This window comes from Takifugu flavidus, chromosome 4 (genome assembly GCF_003711565.1).
Source record: "Takifugu flavidus isolate HTHZ2018 chromosome 4, ASM371156v2, whole genome shotgun sequence".
NCBI classification, from domain to species: Eukaryota; Metazoa; Chordata; class Actinopteri; order Tetraodontiformes; family Tetraodontidae; genus Takifugu; species Takifugu flavidus.
Genome location: NC_079523.1, coordinates 18,267,672 through 18,278,296, shown reverse-complemented (window position 1 = coordinate 18,278,296; position 10,625 = coordinate 18,267,672). Strand labels below are relative to the sequence as shown.

General features: G+C 48.8%; 2 protein-coding genes and 1 non-coding gene across 30 annotated transcripts in view; 1 reads left to right on the top strand and 2 right to left on the bottom strand.

The window, feature by feature from the left end:
- Positions 1-10,625, bottom strand: part of LOC130523562 (NACHT, LRR and PYD domains-containing protein 12-like) — a 669,815-nt gene that overhangs the window by 385,447 nt on the left and 273,743 nt on the right. The gene's annotated exons all lie outside the window — the stretch shown is intronic.
- Positions 7-5,342, bottom strand: LOC130523601 (uncharacterized). Of its 4 annotated transcripts, XR_008949924.1 has the most exons (6): positions 4,352-5,342; positions 4,183-4,254; positions 3,446-4,089; positions 3,228-3,347; positions 2,950-3,092; positions 1,147-2,748 (listed from the first exon to the last, which is right to left on the bottom strand). XR_008949924.1 is itself a non-coding variant. In XM_057028971.1 (5 exons), exons 1-3 carry the CDS (start codon positions 4,830-4,832, stop codon positions 4,025-4,027), a joined length of 618 nt encoding a protein of 205 aa, XP_056884951.1. In that variant the 5' UTR covers positions 4,833-5,333; the 3' UTR covers positions 7-673; positions 3,228-3,347; positions 3,446-4,024. The 4 variants fall into 4 exon arrangements, 3 of the variants coding, with proteins under 3 accessions (XP_056884951.1, XP_056884950.1, XP_056884949.1); XM_057028971.1 differs by lacking the exons at positions 1,147-2,748; positions 2,950-3,092 and adding an exon at positions 7-673 and having other exon boundaries at positions 4,352-5,333; XM_057028970.1 differs by lacking the exon at positions 2,950-3,092 and having other exon boundaries at positions 4,352-5,333.
- LOC130525164 (5S ribosomal RNA) lies at positions 6,310-6,428 on the top strand. Its single transcript, XR_008950426.1, has one exon. It is a non-coding gene; the product is annotated as a 5S ribosomal RNA (ribosomal RNA).

Below are 10,625 nucleotides of genomic sequence, written 5' to 3'. Positions count from 1 at the left end.
GCAGCATCAGTCTGATGCACCTTCCTTGAGCAGTAGAAGTAGCGAACAGGACCCTGCTGATAGAAAAAGTGGATGGAAGATCCACCCGTCCCATACGGAGACTTGGGCTGTCCACAGGCCAGACAGGGTTTCGTCTGTCTCATCTTCTGCTCTGGTCGCTGCTGCTGCTGCTCCATCTCTAGAATGCCCTGCACAATTTTTTCAATGGAATCCTGCGTCAGAGGCGTGGGCAGGGCGGCTGTGGGAGGAGTGACAACAGCCGTCTCCATGGTGACTACAGGAACGCTGGTTGTTTTGCTCCCCTCTGTCAAGGAGTACCACAGCTGTTGAGTCTCCAGGAGCTTCTCTGGGCTGGTGTTCAGAGAAGAACTGGTGTTCAACAGCTTTGCCAGATGCTTCACATAGCGGGATATGTGAAACCTGGTTGTGGGGCGGAGCAAGCTGTTCGGATCGGCCGCAGACCGATGGACCATGTCTGCGTAGTCTCGATCCACAAGCCTCAGGATGTCCTTGTCCCCATGATGATACTGCAGCAAACTATCAATAGCGTCTTTCATGGGAAGAGTCCAGCGTGTGTGGTCCAAGACAAACACTCCACCACCAGTCTTCATGGGTCCAGTGCGGGCGCTCCTCGGCGAGGACTTCAGCGGCAGGGGCAAAGCTCCAGAGACGTCTGGAACACAAACAAAGCAATAATGCATCCTTAGTAACTCATATTATCGCCATATGGGCTATTGAGAAAACACATTAATATCCATCCCTTAATAACAGAAAGTGTAATATTTAACACATCAAAAGATTGAGATACACTGACCACAACCTAACTAAATCTATTTATTTTCAATCATTCGAAGGCCTTAATTCCAACATGCCGCTCTGAAAAACCCGATTATCGTTGACCCGCCCACTGATCTTTCAGGATCCTGGTCATCCTCTGCTGGAATCTCCTTTACACGTCCAGCAGCAGAGAGATGGAAGCTGACAGGTGGCGCAGGGGGAAGCGACGGCACAGCAGTCGCTGTTGCCCCGCTGGAGGAAGGTGTTGCCCCAGGAGCATCGTCTGGAGCGGGAGGGGGCACAAGAGCCGAAGGCGGATCCCTCTTCTGCATTTTGTGTTTGTCCCAGTCCAGAGGGAGCGGAGGCAGCCCGGTTCTCTGGACTCCAGCCCAAACCTTTCTCCAGTGTCTCTGTCAGAGAGGTGAACGCAGGGCACTTGTCTTGTCCCGTCACTGCCATGGAAGCAGAGTTCAACTCCCACATTGAGGCAGGGTCAAAGACAGCAGGGAGGACGGCGCCGGGCTTCTTCATGTCTACCGGTCGCTGAAAGTTCCACCGCACAACGCCGGTCATGGCCTGGGCCTGGAACAGTTCAGGGGAGACCTGCGTACCCGTGACCCACTGGGCCTGCTGGAAATGGTAGCCCTCCTGCTGAGATGTACCACGGACAGGGATCCAGACGGGGACTTTGGCACCTTCGCCCGCTACGTGGTTTAGCTGAAGGGTCCCTCCGTCCCTGTACATTATCCCCTCAGACAGTTCTGGGTCACTGAGGCAACCACGGAGGATGTGAACCCTCTGAACGCGCCACGTCTTCAGCATGGATAGGGTTAGGGTTAGCATGGAGCATTTTTCAGTTTGAATGACGGCAAACAAAGAAGATGGCTGATCTCACCTGTCCATCCAGTGGTAGCCGGCCTTTTCCACCCCAGCGTGGCTGTACCTCTGGGCCATTCCTTGCTACATCGGATGCAGGGACCTTTCTGTCTCAGCCTGAACCATCACCCAGGACACAATGAGCCAGTTCTCATTCATCACTGCCAAACTGGACATGGCTCCAGATGCCAGTGTCACCTTCCTCGCCATCTTCCTCGTGTGGTCCGACCTGAAAACCTGCCCCAACGTGCCCTGGAGGAGCTTGGTCAGAGACGGCTGTTGACGCTTGAACTCATCCAGCAGGCAGTCAGTCAGGTAGAATCCGGACACAGACACCCCACCCCAACCTTCTTGGTCCTCGTATGGCCCGAAAGCACGTGGCCGATCTTCCATCCTCACGTACTGGCCGATGGTTCTCTGTCCGTACGCCCCAGCCTCGGCCTCCCTGACGTTCTGTACGGCGTGCAGATATGCCAGGTGAGCTCGTTCATACTTGAGGTGCATGAGCTCATTCACCTGGTTCGCCATATCGGTCGGTGACTTGCCAGAACGCCGCAGTTCATCCATTACCGACTTGCACGCAGCCTTCTTGTAAGTCAGGAATGCAGGCAAAAGGTTAGTAAAGCGCACGGGCAGCTTCTCCACCCATGGAGGGTTGTCAGGACCAGTTCCTGCGACAGGCCTTGCAGCAGAGTCGCGAGGAAAAGATCAAATACTGGCCACGGACGCTGACGATCACTGGAGGTCTGCCCACGCCTGCAGAGACCACCTGAGGACGAGGACAGCTATGGAGGCACGGCAGGATGTCATTGTTCCTCAACCTGACCATGATGTGGCTCTCTGGCTTCCAAATGAAAAATGGATGGAGCTGAAAAAAGTTGGGGGACGGGAGCTCAGCCACCATGTCCAGTAGCTCCGGCTGAGGAGGAAGACGCCAAAGAGAAATTGCGTTCCCAGGGTTATGCACTGGTCGGGACCCAGGCCACAACCCAAGTTGTTGAAGCTCCGTCCTCATCCACAGCTTTTGATGTTGTGAGCAGATCCACTTGCTCATGTCGTGGTCAGGGACAGGCATGGGAACAGGAGCTATGGGAACTAGGATAAAGTAAAGAAGACAGTTGAACAACATAAAGTTCTCATTACTGAAGAGACAATTTCAGTGCCCCCGCCCTCACATGATATAAACACACGATACAAGGAAACAAACACGCGCCTCGGACACTTGGTTTCATTCCAGAGCTCACACGTCAGATTTTTTCCATGTCGGTGACAAAGAATCGTGTCAATTTGAATTACCCCGGGACACTTTATTATTGTTCAACACCCCACGGAATGGGGGAAATTTCCATGGTTTAACATCCCACTCTTTTGGTCTTGGGTAGAGTCCGTCAAAGGAGGCACTCTGCCGTCAGAGGTCTGTGCCGTGCAAGAGTCAGGTCCTGAAAACAAGTGCAGACTTGCTATTAAGAAATTACAGTCACTTCACCTGATGACAACATGGAAAGAACAGTCAGCTGTACATTACAGAGACATCAGGTGTTCATCAGCCCTAAATAAAAGAAAAGGAAACATACCTGAAGTTGAGTGGGGCTCCTCTACCTTTGTGAGACCCTCTGTCTCTGTCACCAGGAAGGCCAGCTGTGGGGGGAGGGGCACAGGTCTCTTCCTCTTCACACCTGGTGAAGCTGGAACAGCTGTAGGTACGGTCATTTTCAAAAATAAATGACTTTATTTAAGGCAGCTGCAGTTAGCAGAACACTTGATTGGAGGAACAGAATTACAATGTTTTTACCATCAACTAGTGATGCCTGTAGCTCAGCGGTATCTCCAGGTGGGGCTTTGGAGCGTGTGGCAGATGGAACTAAAAAGACAACATTAGTTTAGTCAGTTCAGATTCAATGAGTTGTGAAGACGCCGTTATTAGTAGAAATTCAAGCAGCCTTATCGTTACTCCTCCTGCTTTTTAGAATTTTACATCATTAAAATTAAAACAATATAATCGTCTCATTCACACCAATTGAAATGACAATGTTAATCAGCGCTCTCGAGGCCGAGCAGGAGGAGCATTGGGACTCGGTCAACAAACATGCATTCGCGTGTTCGTACCCCGTGCATCCAAACTGTTTTTCAACGAAGCAGCAAAGAGAACAAAAACAAACACTTACCCTCCTCCTCATAGTCAATATCAGTTCATCATTGCACGGATCAATTCATAGTCCTCACGACGGTTATTATCACACCAACATATGAAGAGTAATATTAAAGGAACTCGGCCGGAACATCAAGAACACAAAAATAATAAGATAAGTTTCAGATTTGGAGAGGAATTCTTCATGGAAAGGAACGGAACTCCAGCTCTGAAACCTATTTTTCAGAAACCTGTCTTTGCTCCTGGTGGCACTCTCGGCAGGGCGGCTGCTGCTACTGGCATAGCATCTGCACACAGATGAAAAGAAAAACAACAGAAATCAGATACGGCATGGACTTTGTTTGTCTGACATGAAATAAATGTGGTAACGGTGTATTTACAGCTCTGGACTTGCAGATCAGAGTTATGGATGCTCAGCATCTCCCTTTCCATCTCCACGTCCTCCTCCATGGCTGTGTTAAAGACAAAAATACCGGCTACAGGTTATTAGTAGAAAAGAAAAAAACCTTTTCCCAGAGTTGAACTTGTCACATGAAGGAATGAGCATACCCAGGGGCTCAGCTGGGGCCTTCATGGGATGCTCAGCAGGTGTGGAAGATGTGGTGGGCTGCTGCCTCTTCAGCAGGTTCTGCTGCAACCTGGACATTCGTGTACCTGGAACGCAGCGCCTGCCTATGACAAAATCAGCATAGCCATCACCTCTGCTGTCCCAGATCTCCTTCCACCTGCTCTTGGCTCGGGCACCAAATCCAACCAGCTGGTCGTCTTCAGATGAGGCAGTCACTCCATCCCCTCTTCCGGCCTCATAAGTGAGGAGAGCCTGGATTTCTTGGAAACTGAGGGCATAACTCACAAATGACTGGAGGCTGTCCTTACTGTGGCTGTCAGCCATACAGAGACCTGCTGCCTCCTCGCTCTGCACGTTCTTGATCAGATACACGGTGTATCCTACGTCATTCTGCAAAAGCCATCTGAATGACTTCCCTTTATATTTACCAAACTGCAGGACATAGTCTCCCAGCACCTCCATCTTATCTGAGGGATCCCCCCTCTTTGTCGGATGACGGCCAAAGCGTTCTGCCGTACGAGGTCCTCCCTCATGGCCGCAGACTTGTCCTGAGGAGTGGAACTCACCCGTTTGGCTTCATCAGATGGCTCCTGGAGGAGAAACCCAAGAGGCCCCTTGCGAAACACGACCCAAGTTTCCCAGGGAAAAAGGCGAATTGCTTCTGCATGTTGAGCTGACATAAAGGAAAAATGTCTATTAATTTTCTCATTTTTATTAGACACTGATAAAACAGTTCCACCCATTTTTCAAATCACACCTGATAAATGTGATCAAAGGAATCTTAGGCCAGTAAAAGATAAAGTGTGGTACCATGTGTAAAGCTCTGTGTGTGTGTGTGTGTGTGTGTGTGTGTGTTTGTGAGTGTGCGCACACATGCAATTATCATGTAGGTGTGAAAGTGTAAGATCAAGGTTGTTGGGGTGTCGATTCAGGAGTTCAGAAGGTCAGTACCTGGTGTGGCTCGTGAGGAAAAGACTGGAAAGTGATGGTGTGTGTGTGTGTGTGTGTGTAGGTGTGTGTTTGTGTGTGTGTGTGTCTGTGTGTGTGTGTGAGAGAGAACATGTTGGGGGGGGGGGCAGGAGGACAGTATCCCCTCTCAAAGACATTGGAAACAAAAACACACATTTGATGTAATAAAATGTAATACTACCACTACTAATATTACTACTAATAATAATTATAGTAATAATAATAATAATACCGAGATTTCAGTGCCACGACAAGTAAATCGGTTACTTGAATATAAAATATGAACAAGTTCATTCATCACTATCGTGTAATTTAATTTATGAAAAACTAGCTTGACAAGATATGAGTATATTATAGCATGACAAATACAGTACATTATAATTTAGGGCCAATTATAACACGTTCCTTGCTAATTTAGGACAAAATTGACCACAGCCTATGCACAATTACGAAAAGTTTCCTCATTAATTTAGTAGGAAATCAAGCCCAAACTTACCTTCAGCGAAGTTTACCAAAGAATGAACCAAGAATGGCCGATCCTCCGGAGAGGAGCCGCTCTTCATAGAAACGGCAGAACAGCGCCACGGGATGATAGCGGCCGGAAATATATTGCGTCGGTAGTGGTTTAGCACTACCATTGAAAATGAATGGGAAACGGTTTAGGGCCGTTTAGCTCCCGGCCATGGCACATTGCTTTTAAGTTGATTTCATTTATCGGAGTTGAATCCTGTTTGATTTTTTTGAAGGCGTTTCACCTCTCATCCAAGAGCCGTTCTAGGCAGATTTGATGATATGACGCTCATAGGCTATATAGCCTTTTCTTTTTGGGGGAAATGGATTGGAGGCTGCTCCAACATTGAGGTTTGGAGTGTGACAAAGCAAAATGGACAACCTCCACCAGAATAAGTGTTTCAAGAAAATAAGTTTGTGTGTATTAACTTCAAAAGGCCATTTTCTTGCCCCTGCTCTCGCTTACGGCCATACCACCCTGAGAACGCCCGATCTCGTCCGATCTCGGAAGCTAAGCAGGGTCGGGCCTGGTTAGTACTTGGATGGGAGACCGCCTGGGAATACCAGGTGCTGTAAGCTTTTTGCACTCTTCCACTGGGTCAGCAGAGGCCGCCAGTGTTCCTGATAATTATCCAGCCAGATGTAATTCACTTCTTCCGTACTTCTAACATTGAGATTTAATGTTGCACTATTGTACATCGTTTGACATTTAATATTTTATGAGTGTGTGTGTGTGGTGTGTGTGTGTGTGTGTGTGTGTGTGTGTGTGTGCGTGTGCGTGCGTGCGTGTGTGTGTGTGTGCGTGCGTGCGTGTGCGTGTGTGTGTGTGTTTGTGTTTAAATAAAATTGAATTTCCCACTTTGGTCCACACTATTGTCAACATTTTTGTCTTCAAAAAAAGCCAACTCAAGGCGGCAGATTCCTGAATTGAAAACAATATCTAAAGAACTCAAGTATCATACTAACAACACTAATATTCCATCTGTCTATCCCCAACTGAATTAACTCCACACCTATCTCATCAGAATATTTGTAACAGAATAAGCAGATAACGTAGCATTTCCCTGTTCATATCTGCTACTTGCAATTTAGAAAGCGGGATCATGGGGTTACTGGAAATGTCTTTTTATTGAATAGGGACATAGAAAACTTTATTTTGTGGGTGTGTAATTTACCTATTGTATTGATTTGTCCTTAACGTCTAATGGTGGCCAGCAAGGCTGCTGGACTCGTTCAGCCCCAGAGGTTTCACACACTGGGCCCCTGGGCCCGGGACCCCTGGGCTCCTCCTGGGCCCTGGACTTATCTCCATACACTGCATAAATGGCTGATGCTAATGCACTTTGATGCACTAATGCACTTAAACTTTGAATTTTCAGGTTCCAGTTCAGATGATGAATATGAGAAGAGATTTGAAACCTATCGTGACCAGATGTTTAACACATCGGTCCTTCACCTCCCATTTAACAGCTCTCACTCCATGTTGCTGCTGTTGCCGGACGACATGGCAAAACTGGAGAATGCAATTTCTGCCGCTCATGTTACCAAATGGCTGAAATGGATGAAATACAGGTGTGGAATAGCATCACATATAAAGAGCCTTAAAAAAGAAACATTTGCCTTGTAGAATCTCACTTTATTACTCCTTAGAATGTTTCTGAATCCACTCTTAAAATAAAATAGGTGGCTGAATAGCACAATTTTAATCTGGTTTGATACAACACAACACTGGATGATCTCAGCTGAAGATCCTGGAGCTGGCATATGTATTTACCCACGTATAATGCTGCCTGCTAAAGTATAACCACACAGAGAGGCCTGCATACACGTGCAACGCTATTGTGGAACGACGGGGGCGCACAGTCAGGAAGGCCAGATGAATGTGACGTAATCATCTGTGTGGTTGAGAACGCCTTCAGTTCTCTTGTTAGAATCTTGACCCAGGTGTCGTCCACATATCTGAACCAGTGGCTTGGGCCGGTTCCTGTGAAGGATGTCGGGCTCGGGTTTCAACCTTCTCCCAGTATACTGTAGACTGGCAACTATGGGAGATACTGGTGAGCCCGTTGCACCACCATGGTTCTGCCTGTAGAGGCCTTCTCTGTACTGGAGGTAGTGGGTCAGTAACTGGGAGTTGATGGTTGGGATCAAGTTGAGCTCTGCTGGCAGCTCTACCAAAGTCTAAATGTTTTCCATATGAATCCAATTCTGCTAATGTGGTTGCGCTTCTTCGTGTCAGTGCAGACTCGTGCGCGGGGCTCGTGCACATGAAGGTTAGGCTGGTTTGATGCAAGTCACGTGAAGCGGGTGGAGGCGGGGCTTGTGTAGCATGTGCCGGCCCCTCTCAAACTGTAGCCTAACTGGGCCTTGCTCACGCTCTGATGACTGGCGGGGGCGTGAGCCCCTCACCTGTGCTAGTCTGGGCTGGGGAGGGGGCGAGGCAGAACTTTCCTCTTTCTCATGAGGCTGGAGCAGCGAACGGATCTGTTCATGACTGTTAGAGTGTTTGTGGTCATGGCAGTGGCTTTTTTGTTGTTTCTGCTTCAGGCTGCAGAAGATGGGGTGCTGCTGTAGTAAGACTGAGGAGTGGAGAGACAGCGACAGCGACAGTGACATCAGCAGTCTGTCAGACATCCTGCACTACAGTGGATGGAGGACGGTGATGGTGGAGCACAGGCAGCACACCACCGCAGGAACCCAGCATGCATGGTTGGATGCAGAGCTTAAAGGAGACAGCAGATGTAAGGAGGAACCTGAGGTTCTTAGGAACCCAACACGTGGTGTCGGGCCCACCCTTGAATCACATCCCTGTGTGGCGTTGGACAGACTGAGCACAGGCGGAGAGGAAAACACTCCAGATGGGTCAAAGCCGTCCAAACCGGTCCAGTCAACTCTTGTTGAGCCGCTGTCCGTTGCCTTCATGGTGACTGAGGCATCAGGTGACCATCAGAGGCCGAAGGTAGATCCAAAACCCCAACGCGATGATAAGGGCGGCGAGGAGTTACATGTGTTAACGACGGCTCCGCCTCAGGCCTTCAAACAATGACCCACAGCTTCAGCTGCATGTGCGACATTGATGCTGATGACCTTGAGCAAGAGCAGAGCCAGTGTGCAACAGCAGGAGCAACAGATGAGTCCATCCACTGTGCTGCAAACCAGGTTATTAACACCTCCTCCTGGAGCAGACCCTGGTTCATTCCACACACCCCCTCCTGGACCAGACCCTGGTTCATTCCACACACCCCCTCCTGGACCAGACCCTGGTTCATTCCACACACCCCCTCCTGGACCAGACCCTGGTTCATTCCACACACCCCCTCCTGGACCAGACCCTGGTTCATTCCACACACCCCCTCCTGGACCAGACCCTGGTTCATTCCACACACCCCCTCCTGGACCAGACCCTGGTTCATTCCAAACACCTCCTCCTGGACCAGACCCTGGTTCATTCCAAACACCTCCTCCTGGACCAGACCCTGGATTATTCCACACACCTCCTCCTGGACCAGACTCTGGTTCATTCCAAACACTTCCTCCTGGACCAGACCCTGATTTATTCCAAACACCTCCTCATGGACCAGACAGTGGTTCATTCCAAACACCTCCTCCTGGACCAGACCCTGGTTCATTGCAAACACCTCCTCCTGGACCAGACCCTGGTTCATTCCACACACCTCCTCATGGACCAGACAGTGGTTCATTCCAAACACCTCCTACTGGACCAGACGCTCCACCAAACGTCTCCCAGCATCTCCACGTCCTACCACAGTCACTGTGCACTGTTAGTAACAATGCGTGGACGTCTCCTGCTTCTGTGGCTGACAGTTGATCATCTCTGGCCAATCTATGATGTTCAGAGTTCTCTTTTCCTGGTCATTTAAATAGATAAATCTAAGTGTACATGCACCATATGTCCAGCAGGTGGCAGTGTTCGTTTTTATAAAGTAGTTCCAGATTTCCTACCGTGCAGGATACTGCAAACAGAAATGATCTGAATTGTCTTCAAAAGATCACAGCTTATATGGGTAGAGATTTCCCTCTCCTCATCCCTCTCTGTGTCTTACTCACCATCATTGTTCACCTCTGAAACAAGCCTCCAAAATCAATTTGTCACTTTCCTTTATTATTTCTTTATTACACATCACCATTTTACAGGAATATTATTACAATTATTTTGTTAAAGCCATATTTCAATGTACAGTTTTGCATGAAAATATACAAAAATAAGTTGGATCTGTTATATATCTGCCTCCTTTTGTCTCGCTGTTAGGAAACGGTGCCTGATTTCCTGTTGCGCTTTGCTCGACTTGTGGCTGAAAAGCGGATAAACTCAAAGTGTTTGCTCTGGTCCATGTTGGGGAAGGGAGGGGGGCCTGCGTGGAGCCTCTTGATGAAGTGGACCTCTCTTTGGTTCTGCCTTGTCCTGGAGGCTTTGATGGGCCTCCTTTCCGACTGAAGGCAACGTACCAGCCTTCAACCTTAGCATTCTGCAGAGCTGTGTAATTGTTTTCCAGCACTATCTCTGAGAAGATGCACTCCCTGCTCCGACTGTTGGGCTGGAACACAGAAAGGTTCTCCATTAATCCATTAACTGTCCCATCTGGACATTACAGACGGGAGACATTAAGACGTGTTTCTGAGCTACAGCAACTAGTGGAGCAGGTAACAGGGCCCCTTTTGAGAACCCCCAATGTCCCCGTAGCAGCTGTACGGTACGTTAGTAGTGACGGTACTTCACTACAGCCAGCTAAGGAGGAGGGTTAAGGTTCAGACACA

Excerpts from the sequence above, each read along its gene's own strand:
- LOC130523601 (XM_057028971.1), bottom strand. The coding sequence starts at position 4,832 with ATGGAGGTGCTGGGAGACTATGTCCTGCAGTTTGGTAAATATAAAGGG. Across the intron at positions 4,255-4,351 it reads GGCCCCAGCTGAGCCCCTGG|CCATGGAGGAGGACGTGGAG; the intron begins GTATGCTCATTC and ends TCTTTAACACAG. Across the intron at positions 4,090-4,182 it reads TGATCTGCAAGTCCAGAGCT|ATGCTATGCCAGTAGCAGCA; the intron begins GTAAATACACCG and ends ATCTGTGTGCAG.